The sequence below is a fragment of the Triplophysa rosa genome, linkage group LG19, assembly GCF_024868665.1.
Source record: "Triplophysa rosa linkage group LG19, Trosa_1v2, whole genome shotgun sequence".
Taxonomy (NCBI): Eukaryota; Metazoa; Chordata; class Actinopteri; order Cypriniformes; family Nemacheilidae; genus Triplophysa; species Triplophysa rosa.
Genome location: NC_079908.1, coordinates 21,556,177 through 21,578,569, shown reverse-complemented (window position 1 = coordinate 21,578,569; position 22,393 = coordinate 21,556,177). Strand labels below are relative to the sequence as shown.

General features: G+C 44.1%; 3 protein-coding genes across 3 annotated transcripts in view; 1 reads left to right on the top strand and 2 right to left on the bottom strand.

The window, feature by feature from the left end:
• Nucleotides 1-70: 70 nt before the first annotated feature.
• On the bottom strand, nt 71-2,198 carry LOC130570351 (guanine nucleotide exchange factor subunit RIC1-like). Its single transcript, XM_057360619.1, has 7 exons — nt 2,085-2,198; nt 1,863-1,999; nt 1,467-1,762; nt 1,140-1,340; nt 886-1,063; nt 614-802; nt 71-532 (listed from the first exon to the last, which is right to left on the bottom strand). Exons 1-7 carry the CDS (start codon nt 2,151-2,153, stop codon nt 247-249), a joined length of 1,356 nt encoding a protein of 451 aa, XP_057216602.1. The 5' UTR covers nt 2,154-2,198; the 3' UTR covers nt 71-246.
• A 2,065-nt stretch (nt 2,199-4,263) lies between these two features.
• Nucleotides 4,264-7,925, top strand: LOC130570180 (endoplasmic reticulum metallopeptidase 1). Its single transcript, XM_057360346.1, has 4 exons — nt 4,264-4,665; nt 4,758-4,873; nt 5,631-5,794; nt 5,932-7,925. The coding sequence occupies exons 1-4, from the start codon at nt 4,436-4,438 to the stop codon at nt 6,106-6,108; spliced, it is 687 nt and encodes a 228-aa protein (XP_057216329.1). The 5' UTR covers nt 4,264-4,435; the 3' UTR covers nt 6,109-7,925.
• Nucleotides 7,926-9,152: 1,227 nt separating this feature from the next.
• Nucleotides 9,153-22,393, bottom strand: part of ric1 (RIC1 homolog, RAB6A GEF complex partner 1) — a 28,376-nt gene continuing 15,135 nt past the window's right edge. Inside the window, exons 3-25 of the mRNA XM_057359788.1 lie at nt 21,640-21,950; nt 21,378-21,520; nt 20,219-20,355; nt 19,620-19,711; nt 19,284-19,372; nt 17,713-17,857; nt 17,512-17,560; nt 17,296-17,436; nt 16,987-17,184; nt 16,467-16,505; nt 16,249-16,359; nt 16,059-16,148; nt 15,818-15,978; nt 15,567-15,705; nt 15,141-15,257; nt 14,334-15,059; nt 12,970-13,128; nt 12,748-12,884; nt 12,352-12,647; nt 12,011-12,211; nt 11,757-11,934; nt 11,485-11,673; nt 9,153-11,403 (exon numbers count right to left, since the gene is read on the bottom strand). Coding sequence (XP_057215771.1) covers nt 11,118-11,403; nt 11,485-11,673; nt 11,757-11,934; nt 12,011-12,211; nt 12,352-12,647; nt 12,748-12,884; nt 12,970-13,128; nt 14,334-15,059; nt 15,141-15,257; nt 15,567-15,705; nt 15,818-15,978; nt 16,059-16,148; nt 16,249-16,359; nt 16,467-16,505; nt 16,987-17,184; nt 17,296-17,436; nt 17,512-17,560; nt 17,713-17,857; nt 19,284-19,372; nt 19,620-19,711; nt 20,219-20,355; nt 21,378-21,520; nt 21,640-21,950 — 4,134 coding nt within the window. The 3' untranslated portion in view covers nt 9,153-11,117. The remainder of the gene's footprint in view (nt 11,404-11,484; nt 11,674-11,756; nt 11,935-12,010; nt 12,212-12,351; nt 12,648-12,747; nt 12,885-12,969; nt 13,129-14,333; nt 15,060-15,140; nt 15,258-15,566; nt 15,706-15,817; nt 15,979-16,058; nt 16,149-16,248; nt 16,360-16,466; nt 16,506-16,986; nt 17,185-17,295; nt 17,437-17,511; nt 17,561-17,712; nt 17,858-19,283; nt 19,373-19,619; nt 19,712-20,218; nt 20,356-21,377; nt 21,521-21,639; nt 21,951-22,393) is intronic.

Sequence of the window (22,393 nt, the reverse complement as noted above, 5' to 3'; positions counted from 1 at the left end):
CAGGCTGGTCTGTGTCTGGAAAATACAGATGTTTCATCATTTATCTCAGAACAGCACAGATGTCCACACACACACACACACACACACACACACACACACACACACAGGCTGGTCTGCGTCTGAGATCAGATGTTCATCATTTCTCTCAAACAGCATCAGATGTCCTCAGTTCAACACACACACACACAGCTGTTCTCAGATCAGTTCACCTGTGAATCCACAGGTGATTTCCCATCATGCCGAGGGTCATGATAATGTGCAGTCATACGTGCCCTCCTCCAGCGTCTCCTCCTCCTCAGGCTCCTCGAGCGTGTCCTCCAGAGGTCGAGCGTTCGCTCCAGGTGGTCCCTCCAGAGGAAGAGAGGACGCAGGCGGACAGCGGGGGTCTTCAGCTCGGGGCAGCAGCGGCGGATCGGACAGTTTAGACGCTCCGGTGGGCTGGAACGCTTCCGGCTGCACCTGCTCCACAGGAACCTCCATCAACTTCATCAGCTGAGGACGAATGAGGTTCAAGAACGGCTTGTAGCCCAGACTGAGAGAGAAAGAGAGAGACTTGTCATATTAAACAGGATCGCACGGATTCGATTTAGCTGTTAGATGTGGTGATACCGACCAATCAGATGAAGCCCATTGGTCGACAGCCATCAGACCCGCTCGGATGCTCTGCACCGTTTCTTGTGGAACCTCTGGACTGTCCAGAAAGCCCATCACCTGCTTAATGACGCTGACATCACGCAAGATCAGACCAATCACCACGCACCACTCCAAACAGCCCGCCTCCATGAACACGTGCATCAGATACCTGAAACACACACACACACACTTCAGTCTGACCGCTCACGCTCACTCAATATACTGCACACTAGATAGTGTGTCATGACGTACCTCAGCTGCACCTGAGACTTGTGAGGCCCTTTATTGGCCAGCTCCATCGAGATGTGCTCCAGCTCTGATTGGCTGAGACTGAGAGTGGAGAAATTCTCATCAACCATCGTCCAATCACCATCCACCATGGAACTGGTTTCAGTCAGATCTGTGGCCGATCCGATGCTGCACTCCTCTCCTGACACAGAGAGAGAGACATGGATCAGAGAGAGAGAGAGAGACACGGATCAGACAGACAGATTCCACGCACTCACCTTTGTTTATAAGAGGAGAGAGAAACGCCTCCTGCGTCTGTGGTGCTCCGTGAGAGGAGGCGGAGTCCAGTTCCTTTGTCGCCGCCCCCAGACCATCCAGCCAGGTGTGATTGGCTGTGCTGACCTGAGGGGGCGTGGTGTCCATGTCACTGTTCAACAAACTGTCAGCTGACTGTGACTTCAGGAAACGTGAACTCAACACTACAATGACATAAACAGATCAGAAAAATGAGCTGAGAACACACACACAACTGAACACACACACACACCTAAAGACACACACACATGAGAACACACACACACACACACACACACACACACACACACCTGGACGACAGCGTCCGTTCTTCAGCGGTGAGTTAATGCTGCATGCTGGGATAACAGGAAATGGCCACAGGAAGTCCTTGTGCAGGCACTTGAGGGCTGTGACGAAATCATCGATGCGTGCCACCCGCGTCCGCTCCCGACACAACCAGCCAATCAGCTCGAAGCCCAGCTGAGCCGAGAAACAGCCCAGATCTCTGAGACGCACCTGCTCCAGCAGACGACGAGCGTGTCTCCATAACATCACATCAATATAGAGATTCTCCGCTGAGTCGCTGTCTTTACACCACCTGTCTCCACTGAACACACACACACACACAGTATCAACACCGTCTCATTCATTAGTGTCATTATCTGGAAGAATGCTCATGATGTTGAAGGGTTGTGTGTGTCCGTTACCCTTTACAGGAGGGTCCTGAAGGCATGCTGAAGGTCTTCTGCAGGTTAAACTTTCCTCCAGTGATGCTGTCTGCAGACTGAGATAAACTGATACTGCGATTCCGGAAAAACTCGAAGCCGCCGGTGGAGCTCGGCTCCTGCACACACACACACACACGCACGTGACATCATCACACCATCATGTCATCACATCTCACTACACTATCATCAGACATCTCTCACCTGTGTGGTGGGCGTGCTGGGCGGAGTCTCGCTCTCCCCTGAACCAATGGCTTTGAGGAATCGGATCATGTGACGACAGAGATCCCATTTACCCTGTTCAAGGGCCGTGTTGAAGAGAAGANTGTGATTGGATGAGCTGCTGTGTGTTTGTTTCTGTGTTGTGATTGGATGAGCTGCTGTGTGTTTGTTTCTGTGTTGTGATTGGATGAGCTGCTGTGTGTTTGTTTCTGTGTTGTGATTGGATGAGCTGCTGTGTGTTTGTTTCTGTGTTGTGATTGGATGAGCTGCTGTGTGTTTGTTTCTGTGTTGTGATTGGATGAGCTGCTGTGTGTTTGTTTCTGTGTTGTGATTGGATGAGCTGCTGTGTGTTTGTTTCTGTGTTGTGATTGGATGAGCTGCTGTGTGTTTGTTTCTGTGTTGTGATTGGATGAGCTGCTGTGTGTTTGTTTCTGTGTTGTGATTGGATGAGCTGCTGTGTGTTTGTTTCTGTGTTGTGATTGGATGAGCTGCTGTGTGTTTGTTTCTGTGTTGTGATTGGATGAGCTGCTGTGTGTTTGTTTCTGTGTTGTGATTGGATGAGCTGCTGTGTGTTTGTTTCTGTGTTGTGATTGGATGAGCTGCTGTGTGTTTGTTTCTGTGTTGTGATTGGATGAGCTGCTGTGTGTTTGTTTCTGTGTTGTGATTGGATGAGCTGCTGTGTGTTTGTTTCTGTGTTGTGATTGGATGAGCTGCTGTGTGTTTGTTTCTGTGTTGTGATTGGATGAGCTGCTGTGTGTTTGTTTCTGTGTTGTGATTGGATGAGCTGCTGTGTGTTTGTTTCTGTGTTGTGATTGGATGAGCTGCTGTGTGTTTGTTTCTGTGTTGTGATTGGATGAGCTGCTGTGTGTTTGTTTCTGTGTTGTGATTGGATGAGCTGCTGTGTGTTTGTTTCTGTGTTGTGATTGGATGAGCTGCTGTGTGTTTGTTTCTGTGTTGTGATTGGATGAGCTGCTGTGTGTTTGTTTCTGTGTTGTGATTGGATGAGCTGCTGTGTGTTTGTTTCTGTGTTGTGATTGGATGAGCTGCTGTGTGTTTGTTTCTGTGTTGTGATTGGATGAGCTGCTGTGTGTTTGTTTCTGTGTTGTGATTGGATGAGCTGCTGTGTGTTTGTTTCTGTGTTGTGATTGGATGAGCTGCTGTGTGTTTGTTTCTGTGTTGTGATTGGATGAGCTGCTGTGTGTTTGTTTCTGTGTTGTGATTGGATGAGCTGCTGTGTGTTTGTTTCTGTGTTGTGATTGGATGAGCTGCTGTGTGTTTGTTTCTGTGTTGTGATTGGATGAGCTGCTGTGTGTTTGTTTCTGTGTTGTGATTGGATGAGCTGCTGTGTGTTTGTTTCTGTGTTGTGATTGGATGAGCTGCTGTGTGTTTGTTTCTGTGTTGTGATTGGATGAGCTGCTGTGTGTTTGTTTCTGTGTTGTGATTGGATGAGCTGCTGTGTGTTTGTTTCTGTGTTGTGATTGGATGAGCTGCTGTGTGTTTGTTTCTGTGTTGTGATTGGATGAGCTGCTGTGTGTTTGTTTCTGTGTTGTGATTGGATGAGCTGCTGTGTGTTTGTTTCTGTGTTGTGATTGGATGAGCTGCTGTGTGTTTGTTTCTGTGTTGTGATTGGATGAGCTGCTGTGTGTTTGTTTCTGTGTTGTGATTGGATGAGCTGCTGTGTGTTTGTTTCTGTGTTGTGATTGGATGAGCTGCTGTGTGTTTGTTTCTGTGTTGTGATTGGATGAGCTGCTGTGTGTTTGTTTCTGTGTTGTGATTGGATGAGCTGCTGTGTGTTTGTTTCTGTGTTGTGATTGGATGAGCTGCTGTGTGTTTGTTTCTGTGTTGTGATTGGATGAGCTGCTGTGTGTTTGTTTCTGTGTTGTGATTGGATGAGCTGCTGTGTGTTTGTTTCTGTGTTGTGATTGGATGAGCTGCTGTGTGTTTGTTTCTGTGTTGTGATTGGATGAGCTGCTGTGTGTTTGTTTCTGTGTTGTGATTGGATGAGCTGCTGTGTGTTTGTTTCTGTGTTGTGATTGGATGAGCTGCTGTGTGTTTGTTTCTGTGTTGTGATTGGATGAGCTGCTGTGTGTTTGTTTCTGTGTTGTGATTGGATGAGCTGCTGTGTGTTTGTTTCTGTGTTGTGATTGGATGAGCTGCTGTGTGTTTGTTTCTGTGTTGTGATTGGATGAGCTGCTGTGTGTTTGTTTCTGTGTTGTGATTGGATGAGCTGCTGTGTGTTTGTTTCTGTGTTGTGATTGGATGAGCTGCTGTGTGTTTGTATCTGTGTTGTGATTGGATGAGCTGCTGTGTGTTTGTATCTGTGTTGTGATTGGATGAGCTGCTGTGTGTTTGTTTGTCAGCACATGATGCGTGTGTTTCACGCTCTGGACGGATCTGTGGAGCGTCAGGATTCTGGTCTGTGGATCAACAGTCTGGATTATACGGGTATGCAGCACATCACAGCACATGCACCGGAGATCAACGACAGCATCCGCACGCGCTGTCAGGACCACCTGCCCTTCTGTGGCTTCCCCTGGTTACTTCCTGTTAAATTCCTCATCAAGTGAGTTTCTCTCGTGAATAACACTCCACAGCTTTCAACACATCATGAACCTGAGTTTCATCCAAACGTCATGTTTCACCTTTGTGTGTTAGGAAGAATTGGTATCTTCCAGCTCCTGAAGTTTCTCCCAGATCTCCGCTGGAGTTTCAGCTGTTGTCCAGAGAGGAGACCACCTGGGGATCTGTTAAAATGACCTTTGAGGCTAAAGGTGAGAGTTGTGGGTGTGGCCAGACACGAGATGAGATTTTTACACTTTTCTAAAAGAAATCCTCAATGATGAAAAGATTATAGTATTTTATTCAACTGAAAATCACAAAATGCAAAATATAAACGTGCTTTTTGAAATCTTGCTTGTAATGTCATTTTACTTTAATTTGAATAAATGAATGTTATAATTGAAAAGCGGCAGGGGGTCTTCAGTACTAATTTCACCAAAATGAAATGTTCCCATATAACTGGCTTAATTAGCTTTGAAGTAACATCATTTGAATAACCGCAAGTCAATGCTGTTTTAGTTAAGTCAGATTAACCGCTCTAGTTTTGTCCTTAAATACGATGTTTATCAAGCTTAATTATTCATCTAATTGGTTTGCTTTGCATTTGTGTAGCATCCATTGAACTTCCTTTAATGAAGAATAACTCTCCCATTAACTTGGTGTTCTGTCTGTACGTATTCTGAGATGTTCAGTGTTTTTTTCTAATGTGTTCTAGACGAGCTGGTATTCAAGAATTTAATCTTTTGTGATAATGAACATGTGCTGTATTGATATTGTGCACAATTATGACAATTCATATTCTTTATTGTTGTTTTGAGAGCTTTGTTCTTTTGCATTTGAAGCCATTTAAAAAACAGATCCCTTTATACATTTGTATCTGTGTAGTATTGTTTGTTTTTGGTTGAACACTGACGTTGTTTTGTAATCTGACCATGTGATCAACCATGTGGTCTGCTGTGTTTACGTCAGGACCGAGTCACATGTCTCTGTACCTGCGGCCGCACGCGGGCACGTCTTTGAGCCGCTGGTCGTTCGGTGACGGGACGCCGCAGTTTGATCTCAATGGAGAATATTTCATCTTTTATTCTCACGGTCTGGACGCACCTGCCTGGAACTTCTGGTTTGAGATTCAGGTGAGCTTTATTTCACAAGAGACACAAAATATAAAAGTGTGTTTATGACGGCATGTATTTCTGACCAATGAAATGATTTGTTGATGCCGGTGAGAATCGTGAGCGGTGTTTTTCATTGTTATGTGTTTGTGTTTCAGCCGCACGAGCCCTCAGAAGTGTTCACTGATGAGGGAATGATCTCTCTCGCTCTCTCGGCTCATTATTTCTCAGGTTCAGATCGGAGCTCAGAGCAGCTGGAGTCTTTGCTGAAGAAGTTTCCAGACTGGGCTTTCGCGTCCTCATGGGTCAGCACATATCACATGTACAGATACTGACACGCGCACGCGCACACGCACACACACATCACACATGTTCACTGGAGTACAATACCACGGTACAAACGTCATTTCACACATTCCACTGACAGTGTTTGTTCTTGGTTTTTTATCTTCAAGAATCCTTGTTTTTATAAATCAGCTGTTTGATTTTTGCTTTGCATTGTGACATGATTCTCACGACAGTTAAACACATTATTTACTGCTTTTGAGCTGTCATTCTTATTGTGTATTACTCTAACAGTAAACAGTTTTTAAATGACTGTACTAGACTGAATATATATACGGTGTAATACAATTAGTTTGAGTTATTTGATTTGGCATCCGAACATTGGATGAATATCATCACTGCTTTTTCACATCATTGTAATAAACATACGAGAGTTTAACTGTCATGAAAATGTCACAATGCAAAAACAATGTTTTTTATTCATTCTTTTTTAACTTCAGTTGATTTTGGGGTTAAATATGAACTGGACATGTTGACAGATTTCATGAGTAAGTGTGTAGTTTGTGTGTGTGTCAGGAGTGAGTTTGGTCTTGTAGATTCACACGTGAAACAGGACTGACAGTTTTTGACTCTTTAGGTGTTTCAGCAGTTTGACGCAGAACACTGATGAGACATTTCAGTTTCGTAGTATTTAATCATATGTTTTGATGATGAATGTGATGTAAATGTTTCTCTGATGTCTGTATGTGTCAATCAAACTGGCGCTTCCGACAGAAACTCGGACACCTCAGACATGCAAACTCCACTCGTAGTCTTCATTTCATTTCATGTCGTGGACTCAAACGAATAATGAAGAAATCTGTTCTGTTGTACTCGCTGGAGTAACCATGGCAACACAGGATTTTAACTCCTGAAAATAATCGTTGAATGGTTGTTTTTTTACATTTCAGTTTTACAGTGACCGTGCTAGCCAAAGATTCCACATACCATGGTACTTTTTTGACCGCTGTAACACACAGTTGTGAGCGGTGTGAAGGTCTTGATTTTTATCTCTGCGTCTGATCAGGTCTGTTCTGATTCACAAGATCAAGTTCTGATGAAATGAACCAAATCAAAGTGTATGATTCACATTCATCTCTTCTGCTGACGCTTGCTTTTATTTTCTAATGGTTGAATTATTTCAGTTTAATGAAGTCGATTTGATTGTGTTTGTATTTTATTCTACAGCAAATGAAACACTGGATGATTAATGTGAATGCAGACGATGGAAACCTCTTGAATCTTTATGACTGTTTTAATCTATTTAATGTAAAGTGTCAGTAATGCAGGTGGTGATGGTCTGACGTGACATGTCATGTGTTAAGAATGAATGAATGAAAACTTCTGTTATTACTGATAAAATCACTTTCTCAATCACCAGCTGCTTTAAAGTTCATAAGAGTTCGGAACTTGGTTCTATTGCAGCATGTTTGTGTTGTGATTTGACCTCATGATATTATGGGATGTCATCACTAAGGTCTTACTGGTATCCAGGACATTTATACACAGGTTTCTCTGCGTGTGTAACTTGAACAACAACAACAAATAAAACTGATAAACGATTGCACAATACTGTAATATCATCAACGTCTCTTCACACAAATGTTTCTTTCTATGTCTTGTTTTATTTAAAAAAATGATCTTGAATATTTTTAACAGTAAACATCATTTGATTTGATGTTATTGTGATTCATTCAGCACTGATGTGTATTACAGTGTCTTTAATGTTTGTTCGCTCGTCTTTTTTCTCGCCGTTCTCACTGCACTAAATTGTTCTTCCAAGACAATAAATCACGTTTTTTGTTTCACGCCTCTGAGTTTTATTCTGAAGTGCTGGACACCAGTCTGTAGAGAAATATAAATGAATGAACGCTGAACTGAATGAACGTGAGTGGATAGTGACAGAAGAGCAGCCATCTAGTGTAGCATCTCAGTGGCGTTTGAAAAGTTTCCCAGCATGCACCTTATGAAGGCCGAAAGAATGATGTTGACATTCTGCTCGGACGCTAAAGTGAAAGATTTTCCATAGTGAAAACTAGTCGTTATAAAACTTTTAATGTCTGAATATAAATGACTTGGAAAATGGTTATATTATGCAGGGTCCTTTAAAAATAAGTGAAGTTAAAGTGAAAGGTTCTATAAATGCTTAAAGCAGAAATATAGTTTATTTATTATAACTTGGTTAGTCTACTTTCTAAGACTTGAAGGAATTAAAAAACTTTCTAAAGGTTTAAACCATAAAGCATTTTTTCATTAAGGAGATTATACGAAAGTAAACTATGACCACGTGTCACATCTAGATTCAGTTCAGGCTAATATGGGTTTTAATTAGTAAGATTATGGATGAAAAATGCTTAAATGAATTTATTTTACAAAAATAAAGCTTTTTGTACATTTTCATTCTAAAGACTTTAGAGCACAACAAAAACCTGTGGAATTATTTGTACAGTAATTTCTTCATTTTACTTTCATGTGATTTAAAAACAATGAACATATTTACATCTTAAAAAGTTTTGGTCAACAAATGAAGTTTAAAACGTCTGCCCGTGTGAATGACCTTTACCTTTGATGATTGCTGTTTCTCATTACAGCATCACGTACGCCCTTGTCTTCCATATACGATATAAATCAAAGGTTTAGTCGGCCTTGAGTGATTTTATACATTACTGTTCATATGTATATGATCACTGAAATGTTTCATATGATCTTTAAAAATAATTTTAAACACATTAAAAATATATAATTGTGCAAAATATTGGTTTCTTTTTAAAAGTTGTAGTACTACAAATACATTTAACATATGAAAGCATATTCTGATAAACTGCAAAGTTCTATCAGATCTATGAACATTCTAGTATTTCTATAGTGTATAAAACTATACACACTACTCGCAAACTGTAAAGTGCACTAGTATTTGCACAATATCAGCTGTTCTGTAAAGTTGCTTTGCAATAATGTGCATCTGTAAAAGTGCTCCACAAATAAAATAAAACTGAATACTATTCTATTGAATTATGCATGCTATTATAATCAAACTGGAAACAAAGAGCAGAAATGATGTTTAAAAAATAATTTATTGTTCTTTTATGTACAGGAAAATATAGAAAATGAGTAGAAACGGTATATAGTACAGCAAACTCTCTGTACACGGCGTTGAGAAGAAACTCCAGAGCCACAAAATGATGGCAGGAGATTTAAAACTGTACAGATGAAGAAAAATTCAACATCACAGTCACTTCAACCGAACATTTGACTTAAGAAGAAAATGAAAGATATACTGTATAGAGTATAAAACACATTTAATATCAAACTAAAGAATAATGTCACTGCTTTATCGTGACGTCTGAAGTACAGTCGCAAATAAATGAGACGAGAGGAATTATAAGAGATTTTGTACCATGCTGAGTCAACGCTAAAACACACACGCGCACACACACTAACACACACTCTGTCTGAGGGTCTGTTGTGTTGTGCAGGACTTTGGTTTGTATGAACCCTGCGTGTGCTTTGTGTTCCTCATATGAGCAGCAGAGAAACACAAACTTTGATCTCAATGTCTCGAACACACCAATACTGAAACAGAAGGAAAGATCTGGTCTGGTCTGATGGTTTTCAAAGACACCAAACCAATGAAGATGTTTCTTGATCTCAGCTGGTTTGTGTGAATTGTTTCAGGGGAAATAAAACATTCAGATAAAAGACGCATTTCATTAAAGCTGCTGCTGAATACTCCGAGATGACTGCAGAACAATCATCATCATCCTCATTCAGAGTCTATAATAATACATACATGTGTGTGTGCGTTACATGATTTGGTCCGTGTGAAGTTCATGAAGAAGATCTGCTGATGTGAGAAACACTGAATGATAATACTGACCGTGAGCACATCACACATCACCACTCATGAACGTCTGAAAACAGCGTCCAGCTGATGATCAGAGAAATACACCAGAATGCCAATAACAGCCAGACAAAACTCCACGTGTGAAGAGAAATCAATTGATCGTTACTGCCTGAAAGCGGTTTATTTAGCATCTATCTGTGTTTGTGCGGGTGGATTTTCACATATCTCACTCGTTTAGATGTAAGATTGAGATCCATCGGTGAAAACCACCACACTAGCATTCATATGACTATATCACTATTAATCGCCATATGACGGAGTATTCGCACCCACGCTTCGTTTCAATGTCTGTCAGATGAAAGAGACTGAAAATGCCAAACTGATGCAGCTGGAAGAGAATAAACCTGATTCAGATTCAATCGTGTTCACACTTCATATGAAACCGGATTGGGCCGTTCGTGATCTCTCCGTTCATCTGTTCATAAAAACATCTCGCAAAAATACATCAGTCAAACATGAAGACGAGATGAATACACAGATTAAACCTCATCGTGTTTGTTTTGTGTCCAGTATCAGAATAAAACATCAGGTTATGACGGCAATTTACATTAAAACTTGAAGCCGTAATTCAAGAACAACACCTGAAGAAAGAGTCCAACAGAAAAGAATAAAACTAAACAACATGATAATAAATAACTCGCTCTGTTTAGCTGTGAACACACGACATAAAGCGCAGCTGTGGGTTTGGTGCAAAGCTGTTGTGTGCAGATGATGATTCAGAGTTCTGAGGTTCAGGGGTGTGCGTGTGTGTGTGTGTACTTCATGTTACTCTCATGTAGAAGTGAAGAAAAGAAACACAAATGCATGTGACCACAGAATGAACAAAACAAAACACAACACACACACACACATCACTGCAGTCTGGATGGAAAGTAAGACACACACACACACACACAATTGTAACATAGGTCATAGAGCAGCAGAAATTCACATGTGAGCACCCGCACGCACGCACGCACACACACACACACACACAGGCTGGTCTGTGTCTGAGATCAGATGTTCATCATTTCTCTCAAACAGCATCAGATGTCCTCAGTTCAACACACACACACACAGCTGTTCTCAGATCAGTTCACCTGTGAATCCACAGGTGATTTCCCATCATGCCGAGGGTCATGATAATGTGCAGTCATACGTGCCCTCCTCCAGCGTCTCCTCCTCCTCAGGCTCCTCGAGCGTGTCCTCCAGAGGTCGAGCGTTCGCTCCAGGTGGTCCCTCCAGAGGAAGAGAGGACGCAGGCGGACAGCGGGGGTCTTCAGCTCGGGGCAGCAGCGGCGGATCGGACAGTTTAGACGCTCCGGTGGGCTGGAACGCTTCCGGCTGCACCTGCTCCACAGGAACCTCCATCAACTTCATCAGCTGAGGACGAATGAGGTTCAAGAACGGCTTGTAGCCCAGACTGAGAGAGAAAGAGAGAGACTTGTCATATTAAACAGGATCGCACGGATTCGATTTAGCTGTTAGATGTGGTGATACCGACCAATCAGATGAAGCCCATTGGTCGACAGCCATCAGACCCGCTCGGATGCTCTGCACCGTTTCTTGTGGAACCTCTGGACTGTCCAGAAAGCCCATCACCTGCTTAATGACGCTGACATCACGCAAGATCAGACCAATCACCACGCACCACTCCAAACAGCCCGCCTCCATGAACACGTGCATCAGATACCTGAAACACACACACACACACTTCAGTCTGACCGCTCACGCTCACTCAATATACTGCACACTAGATAGTGTGTCATGACGTACCTCAGCTGCACCTGAGACTTGTGAGGCCCTTTATTGGCCAGCTCCATCGAGATGTGCTCCAGCTCTGATTGGCTGAGACTGAGAGTGGAGAAATTCTCATCAACCATCGTCCAATCACCATCCACCATGGAACTGGTTTCAGTCAGATCTGTGGCCGATCCGATGCTGCACTCCTCTCCTGACACAGAGAGAGAGACATGGATCAGAGAGAGAGAGAGAGACACGGATCAGACAGACAGATTCCACGCACTCACCTTTGTTTATAAGAGGAGAGAGAAACGCCTCCTGCGTCTGTGGTGCTCCGTGAGAGGAGGCGGAGTCCAGTTCCTTTGTCGCCGCCCCCAGACCATCCAGCCAGGTGTGATTGGCTGTGCTGACCTGAGGGGGCGTGGTGTCCATGTCACTGTTCAACAAACTGTCAGCTGACTGTGACTTCAGGAAACGTGAACTCAACACTACAATGACATAAACAGATCAGAAAAATGAGCTGAGAACACACACACAACTGAACACACACACACACCTAAAGACACACACACATGAGAACACACACACACACACACACACACACACACACACACACACACACACACACCTGGACGACAGCGTCCGTTCTTCAGCGGTGAGTTAATGCTGCATGCTGGGATAACAGGAAATGGCCACAGGAAGTCCTTGTGCAGGCACTTGAGGGCTGTGACGAAATCATCGATGCGTGCCACCCGCGTCCGCTCCCGACACAACCAGCCAATCAGCTCGAAGCCCAGCTGAGCCGAGAAACAGCCCAGATCTCTGAGACGCACCTGCTCCAGCAGACGACGAGCGTGTCTCCATAACATCACATCAATATAGAGATTCTCCGCTGAGTCGCTGTCTTTACACCACCTGTCTCCACTGAACACACACACACACACAGTATCAACACCGTCTCATTCATTAGTGTCATTATCTGGAAGAATGCTCATGATGTTGAAGGGTTGTGTGTGTCCGTTACCCTTTACAGGAGGGTCCTGAAGGCATGCTGAAGGTCTTCTGCAGGTTAAACTTTCCTCCAGTGATGCTGTCTGCAGACTGAGATAAACTGATACTGCGATTCCGGAAAAACTCGAAGCCGCCGGTGGAGCTCGGCTCCTGCACACACACACACACACGCACGTGACATCATCACACCATCATGTCATCACATCTCACTACACTATCATCAGACATCTCTCACCTGTGTGGTGGGCGTGCTGGGCGGAGTCTCGCTCTCCCCTGAACCAATGGCTTTGAGGAATCGGATCATGTGACGACAGAGATCCCATTTACCCTGTTCAAGGGCCGTGTTGAAGAGAAGAGTGGCGTGTTGACGGCTCACGGCTGGAACCTCCATATTCTGAACCACAAACATCATCAGATACAGATCACCAAACACATGTCTGTTTGATTTTTATAAGAAAGAAGCATTTAAACGAGTAGAAAAGTAAACATTTCAGATGAGAGCATTCAAAATGGATCATTTGGAGTCACATTGAGATCCTCAAGAGAAACTGAACTATACTGAGCTTTTAAAATGGAGATATCAACGATATCAAAGTTGACTAAGATTCAGAATCTATAAAGTCATTATGATATCATCGACACTTCTTAAGTTACACACATGCAAACTTTGAAAAAATTATTATCTCATATTTGAGATGTCAACATTTTCATGTAATGCATCAAGCACTATTAAAGTCCACAGATTCTACTAGAAGATCTACTAATGTCTGTGTAAAAACTAAATGATCATGCTGACGTCGTCTTCAAGGCATTTTACAGCCCCGAAATTGGTTTAGATGAGAGAGTTTAACCCTGACTGAATATTTATCCATGATCAGTGTTGGGTAAATTACTCTAAAAAAAAAAAAAAGTCATTCATTACTAGTAACTAACTACATAATCAATAGTGTAATTAGATTACTGTACAAATTACTCTCTCCAAAAAGTATTCGATTACTTATTACTAATTACTTTCTATATCCTATAATATCAACCTTGATGAGTTAAGTGATTCAAGGATAGACATGAAACGGCTCTTAAATAATTCTAATAAATAATATAAAACTACATAAAGTACTCTTATTAACTGACCAAAGTATTACAAATGTGAGAATGACACATTAAAGCACAGATGTTAAAGTTAGACTTTGAATGTTGATGTCAATTCCACTATTGCACACACGTATATTACACAAAGCATTTAGTTGAATTACATCAGAAGTAACTAATTAAATTACAGGTAATTACGAGTAATCCCTTACTTTACTTTTTCAAGGGAAAAGTAATTTAATTACAGAAAAATAAGAGTAATCCCTTCCTTGTAATTTAATTACAGAAAAATAAGAATAATCCCTTCCTTGTAATTTAATTACAGAAAAATAAGAGTAATCCCTTCCTTGACTTTTTCAAGGGAAAAGTAATTAAAATTACAGTAACGAATTACTAAGTAACTAGTTACACCCAACACTAGTCCATGACATTTAACAACTCACCTTCTCCAGAAAAAGAAATCTGTTTTTATCTAGTTGACACAGAATGACATGTGTAAAAGATGTTTACCTGAAGGATGATGAGATAGGAGGCGGCCGTGTCCAGGTCCTGCACCATCAGACACTCTTCAAACAGATCTTTAGGGTTCCCCACAGCGGCGAACAGATAGTTCCACAGGGCGTACTCTGTCTTCCGGGCGCAGTGGACGATGGTCTGCAGGAAGAGCGGGAACTCCGTCACAAATTTGGCCACGGTGGGCAGCAGCGGGTCGGGGATGGGATCTCGGGACGTGGCCTCTTCCTCCAGAACCACGTGGACCATGAGCTCCAGGACGTGAGGAAAGTACGGCAGCGACGCGCAGGACTGCGCCAACATCAGCGCCTGCTCGCCCAGATTCCTCACCAGCAGCTGGCGCAGGATGTGATGGAGGTAGATCTGAGACGTGCGCTCCACCGTACAGAACGGGAAGAGAGACTCCAGCGGCTCGGAGGCGGAGGAGCCGTGAGCGCCGTCAAACAGCATGGTTTCGTTAGAGGCGCCCAGGATGAGAGCGTCCTCGAACAGAACGGTGAGCGGGTAGATGTTGATGTGGAAGGGCAGCATGATCCTGCGGGACAGAAAGGAGTGAGGTTTGCGGTGATCCCGGGGAAAGAGAGGAAGCCACACCTTCATCCCCGCCTCGCCGCAGGACAGCCACAGAGCCTCCGTCAGGTGACGCTTCTTGCGGTTGTTGCGACAGGTGGTCCAGACGTTCTCCACACACTGAGCCAGAACCACGGGCGGACAGAAGGGAGGCTGTCGACACACACACACGCTCGTGAAACACAGACTGACGATCATGAGGGATGTAGAATAAACAGAGTGCTTGAGACGTACCAGTTTAGCCTGATTGGCTGGATCATCTTTATCTCGCGCCTGCGGCCCGGATCGATCTCTCTGAAGCATGATCAACTGACCCGCCAGATTCAATAAAATACTCTCAGACGAACACACCTGACACAAACACAATCTGTCAATCAACCTGACACCTGTGTGTGTGTTCGTGTTTATGTGTGTGTGTTCGTGTTTATGTGTGTGTCTTCGTGTTTATGTGTGTGTCTTCGTGTTTATGTGTGTGGGTGTGTGTTAATGTGTGCGCTCGTGTTTGTGTTTATGTGTGTGGGTGTGTGTTAATGTGTGCGCTCGTGTTTGTGTTTATGTGTGTGGGTGTGTGTTAATGTGTGCGCTCGTGTTCGTGTTAGTGCGTGCGTGCGTGCGTGAGAGAGTGAGCGAGCGAGCGAGTGAGTGAGTGAGTGAGTGTACCTGCTGCGGGGATTTGAGTGTGATGCCCGTGTCAGTCCGTACAGACGTCAGAGTCACAGACACCACCAGTCCAGGATGAGGAATATACCGAGACATTGAGACCTCCTGCAACAGCGCCACACTCGCTGACGGGTTCACACTGATGACACACACACACACACACACACACACACACACATATATGTATAAACTCTGACCCACACTGCACTTGAAAACAGGAAGTGATGATGAATGTGTCATGTGTGTGTCACCTGTCTTGTCTCCTCTCAATGCTGTAGAGACCGATGGAACAGTCGGCCTGGAACAGAATCACCACGTTACGAAACACATTGAGCAGCAGCGTATCCGTGTGAAGCTTAGTGACGCTGGCGAACGCATTGTCCAGGTTTGATGACCTCGCGTACAACCGCAGCTAAAGACCAAAAACAACCATGAATCCAAACTGATCTGTCTACACTTTTAAATCAATCAATAAACGTCAATATTTCTTGCCTCTTCCTGCTGATCTATGTAATTGTAACAGGCAACAACAATGAAGTCTTTCCACCATGCCAGACCTCCGGTGACCGTCATATTCTGCTCCTGAAGACAGAGAGAAAGAGCGGTCATGGCCTCTTTCATAACCCACATGACTTTCAAATGCAAGAAGAAACGGTCGACGAGATCAACGTCACGTGTGTACCTGTGTAACATTCCCAAACAGTTTCCATTTTCTGCTGTATAAGGAATAATGTGCAAATCCACGTCGACCAGCTACAGTCACACACTGACCAGACCAGTCTATAGCTGCAAACTAACACACACACAGTGACATCCGTTAGCATTAGCATATGAATGCCCATAGGAGCCGTGAGCACACAGAAGTGTAGAATGATGAACAGACGATGAAGAGATTCTCACCCGGATGGGCCAGTTCGACTCCAAATATGTGCTGTGAATCTGGAGACAAAAAAATCAATATTGCTCAAATTGAGAACATGAACATGAAACTGAGATATGACCCTGTTGAAAAAACTAGTGTATGCTGGTCTGGAATGTTTTGCAGCTGGTTCTTTGGCTTGTGCTGGTCATGGGCTGGTCCATAGCTGGTCAAACCAGCATCAGAACATGTCTTTTTCAACAGGGGACAGTGTCAAAATTCAAGAAATCAACACGTTAATAATGTTACTTTTAGAGTTTATGATGTTATGTGAAGAAAAACAATAAAACAACATTTTACCCTAGCATCTTATTGTTCTCTGTGTTGCAGGTATTTTGTGTCATCACATGTTTGTGTATAATGCTTTGCCAATAGCGTCACTACACACAATCGGGCTGATCGAGTCCTTTTGAACTGATCAATTTAAAGATGAATTAGGTGCTTTAAGTTGAAGTTAAATAACCACACGCACCTGACATGTGAGGAAATGAAGTGACGTACCTGAACCACCTGCCAGTGTTTGTGTCCCAGTAATGTACTGAGACCCTGAGAGAGACAGGCGGGTGCGGCCGGGCGATGAAGAGGACTCCCACCATCCCGCTGAGAGGCTTTATCACAACCGCTGTGAGCTTGAGTCGGGTCACCACACGTCAAATACAAGCGATCTTCACCGTGAAGAAGAACCTGTTCCTGATTGCTCTGACAGACACACAGAGAGAGAGAGAGAGAGAGAGAGAGAGAGAGAGAGAGATGAGCTGATGTGTGCTCCTGTCATGAAGACGTGACTGAAGTATATTCTCTCTCTCTCACTGTGCAGGGGTTGACCGTCAGCGCGCTCTTAATGAACTGAAACTGCAGAATTCCGGCCTGCTGGAGCTCTTCTCCATCCGGACCGCCAGCCGCCTCGCTGCTGCTGATCACCCACAGATGATAACCCTCCACACCCCAGCTCTGATAACACACACACACACACACACATGAGAAACTACACACACACACAATAAGAGTGATCAGGTCTGGACTCACCATGGAGCAGATCTTCAGAGGGTCTTTCTTCGTACCGTCTGAGCGATAACTGCAGCACACACAACACAAAACCCCGCAAACATCACACACTGTCCCACTGGAATCACAAAGTCTGTGTGATATTCAGGTGACGTGTGTGATCAGACTCATAATCACCAGACTGACAGATATCATGAGTGTGTGTGTGTGTGAAAGACTCACGCAAAGTCCTCTCCGAGTGTACAGATGAGATGAGCCCCAAACACACTCCAGAGAGACAGACCACCACAGTCCCACGTCACCATGGCAACACTGCAGTCCGGAGCCCAGCGGATCATCTTTACAGGGCCCGTTTTATTCCAGATATCTGAGAACAAGAGCGATGGGACACGCACACGCACACACACACACGCACACGCACACACACACACACACATGCACACACACACGCACGCACGCACGCACACACACACACACACACACACGCACACACACACGCACGCGCACAACAACTTCATTACGAAATTACAAAAACGACTTCATTATGTTTAGTTCATATCATGCACTTCTCTAAAAACTGTAAAACATAAAAGTATTGTTAGCTCTCATTCGCGTCACGTCAGCAAATAGCATTCCAGTTCCGGCTGTGAAGGGACGTGTCATTGGCTAGATCTTCCACTTAACGGATACGCCCATACTGACCGAGTCGCTGTTGAGTCTGATCTCGTTCGTGAACGAATTGAACGAACTGGTTGGTACATGTCGTTCATGAAGGAAATGAAGGAGAGTGACACACTGTAGGTCGGTCATTTAGCATGTGAGTCTCGTTCAGCAGTCAGCAGAAAGCGGATGCAAAGCGCAGTTACAGGTAGGCTACTTTGCACGCTTGTTTATTTAAAATACATCAACTTCACGTTTAACATAATCCCAGATTTATGAATGTGTAAGTGACCAAACAATTAACTTTTTAATTATGCCGAAAAACCTTGTGCGTTGGTCATCACTGAACCACTTATTAGACTTATTTTATTTATTTAACGAGTAGATCAGAGACACACATTTTAATAAAGCCTGTAATCAGTTTATACAGTATGTTTTTCGCCATCTGCTGGCGTATTATAGAAATGGTCACTGAACGAATCACTGAACGATTCTGAACGAATCATTTTGGTGAATGAACTGAAAAAGAACGAATCACTCAAATGAATCATAATTCCCATCACTAGCTGTAAGTGATAAGATGTGTGATACCAGCAGCGACCTGCAGAGGGCAACACTGCACTACAATCAGCTGATCTCAGAACTGTCAGCTTTTCTTCTGTAAGTCATGAAGTGCTTGTGGCTTTTCTGATGTGTGTGTGTGTGTGTGTGCGTGTGTTCATGTTTGTATATCCCGGTGGGGACCTAAACCTGAATACACACCAACACATGGGGACTCGTGTCACCGTGGGGACCAAAATTGAGGTCCTCATGGGCACAAAAGCTTATAAATTGTACAGAACAATATTTTTTACAAATCTAAAAATGCAAAAAGTGTTCTATGATCTTTAGGTTTAGGGATAGGGTTAGGGATAGGGGATAGAATATACAGTTTGTACAGTATAAAAACATTACGCCTATGGACTGTCCCCACGGAGATAATAAACCAGACATGTGTGTGTGTGTGTGTGTGTGTGTGTGTGTGTGTGCGTGTGATGCGCGCGTGTGTGTGTGTGTGTGCGTGTGATGTGTGTGATGCGCGTGTGTGTGTGTTGGACTGATGGTTTCACATTAAACACTGTAACGTGTCTCACCTGGATAATGTTTAGGGCTTAACTCCAGTTTATGAGAGAGCTGCATTGATCCAGTCGAGCTGTCAATCATGTACACCAGCACAGAACCACTGCAAAACACACACGTTAAAATTCCCATGATTCCATGTTTGTCATGCTGGAAAAAGACCCTGATGAAAATAATGTGTTTCTTTGACAAACACACAAAGATGAAATGATTCGCATGCATACAAACGGTGGCAGTTTTGTAACAGCTACACGCATACTGTACAAACACGTGTGTTGATACTGCACGCACACAACAAATAAAGATTTCATACAAGTTAAATGAACACACACACTAACGTGTACACACACCTGGCACAGCCGAAGGCCATGAGTCTGTATTTATTGTTGACAGCGACGCAGGTTCCATCAGAGACGTCTGCAGCCCAAACACCCTGCAACTGCTGCACAGAAACACACGCACGCGCACGCACACACATGTTGGATTTCCATGTTTTATGGGGACATTCCATAGACACAATGGTATTTATACTGTACAAACTGTGTATCATATTCCCACCCCCTAACCCTAACAATCACACACAACTGTCTGCTCTTTTACAATTTCACAAAAGTTCATTCTGTATGATTTATAAGCTTGTTTCCTCATGGGGACCAAAACATGTCCCCACAAGGACAAGGGTTTTGGATATTGCCATCTTTGTGGGGACACTTTGTCCCCATACCGTAGGGTTTACCCTTCCCCCCCACACACACACACACACGCACGCACGCAAACACGCACACACACACACACACACACACACACACACACACACACACACACACACACACACACACACTCATTTGAAACAGAACAGCACTTTGTGTGGAGCATGTTCACTCAATAGTGTGGATGACTAATAAGTGTGTAGTGTTGTACAGTGTGCGGCTGGGGTTGTGTCTCTTACATCTGTAGAGAATCTGTTGGCTGTGGGTGTGATGAATCCAATCCTCCCGTCATCAAACACAACAGCAAATCCATCCAGCGTTACACAATATTCCATATCCCGAATATGAACGCCGTCCAGATCCAAACACGGCCCTCCTAACACACACACACACCACAGAAAAACACACACCAGGTCACAGGTCAGGTGATCTCAGATCAGACTCGATGATGTCAGGGGTCAGATAGTCTGAGGTATGATTGACCTCACACACAAACAACACCACACAAGTGAACACACAGAAAGCAGCGGCTGTAGATTTTACTCCAGGTTTGCAGACGTTCTCTGAGATAACATCAGCTGCTTACACCCGCACACACTGATCGCTTCACAATTTTAATACAGTACTATGTGTTTTAAAAATATATTCAATCAAAATAACCCTTTTTCAAACGAATGAATACATAAATACGAACAAGTTAGATTTGTCTACAAAACCGAGCTGATGCTTTGAGATCAGAACATTTTTAGGCCATGAGAAACACATTACTCAGTCAAGTGTCCGAACTCAAATAACACCAGACTCATGACGTGTTTGTGTATGTGCCTGTGCGTGTGAATCTGTGTGCATGCGTGTGTGACTGTGTGTGTGTCTGTGTGTGTGCCTGTGCGTGAATCTGTGTGCATGCGTGTGTGACTGTGTCTGCGTGTTTGTGTATGTGCCTGTGCGTGTGAATCTGTGTGCATGCGTGTGTGACTGTGTGTGTGTGTGCCTGTGCGTGAATCTGTGTGCATGCGTGTGTGACTGTGTCTGCGTGTGCGTGTTTGTGCCTGAGAATCTGTGTGCATGTGTGTGTGTGTCTGCATGTGTGTGCCTGTGCGTGTGAATCTGTGTGCAAGTGTGTGTGTAAGTGTGTGTGTGTCTGCGTGTGTGCCTGCCTGTGCGTGTGAATGTGTGTGCATGCGTGTGTGACTGTGTGTGTGTGTGTGTGTGCGCGTTTGTCTGAGTGTTTGTGTGTGTGTGTGCCTGTGCGTGTGAATCTGTGTGCATGCGTGTGTGACTGTGTGTGTGTGCCTGTGCGTGTGAATCTGTGTGCGTGTGCATGTGAATCTGTGTGTTTGTGTGTTTGTGTGTGAATCTGTGTGAATCTGTGTGCATGTGTGTGTGTGTGTGTCTGACCTCTGGAGGACTGCAGGTCGAGAGAGAAGGGTACAGTACACAGGTTGACGGTTTGACGGCCGTTGGAAACACTGTCCCAGTGCAGCATGTGAAGATATCCGTCTGCTGTGGCCACTAACAGATCCTCCTGCAGCGACTGCAGACTGAACACACACACACGTTATAAATCACTTCAGGTCAGATGCGTGTGTGTGTATTGAGAATGACTCTGCTGATAGTGAAGATGCAGTGCATTGTGGGATTGAGGAGGTGATGCAGGTACCAGCTGATTGGAGCCTCCAGATCCACAGGTCTCTTCATCTCCAGGGTCAGAGCCGGAGCACACTGTTCCTCTTTATAACCCGGAGTCACCTTAACACGAGCGCTGCCCCTGACACACACGCACACACGCGCACGCGCGCACACACACACACACGCACGCACACGCACACACGCGCACACACACACACACGCACGCACACGCGCGCACACACACACACACACGCATGCGCACACACACACACACACACACACACACACGCGCACACGCGCACACACGCACACACGCACACACACACACACACACACACACACACACACACGTGTTGATTATGTTTATGTTCAAGTAAAAGTTATTGACAGGTCACACTACAGCCCAGGGTGACACATGAACAACAACAAAATGCACAAAAACACACTAAACGGAGAGAATGAGAGAAAGAATGTGGGTCAAACATGTCCGAACACGACACAGACGCACTCCTGAAAGAGCCATAATCACAGGTGTGTGTGTGTGTGTGTGGAGAACCGTCACATTTATTATTGTTAATAAATAAACAAAGATCAGATCAGATCATCTCTGTTGTAGATTTGAACCTGAAAGCATTCACAGCAGACAGACACATGTGCAGACGTCAAGCTGATGATAGTGTGTGTGTGTGCGCGTGTGAATAAAACATAACCCCGCCCCCTCACTTCCGCTGACCAATTATTGTTTCCCAAGAGGACAATGAGCAGAATCCAACACACAACATGAT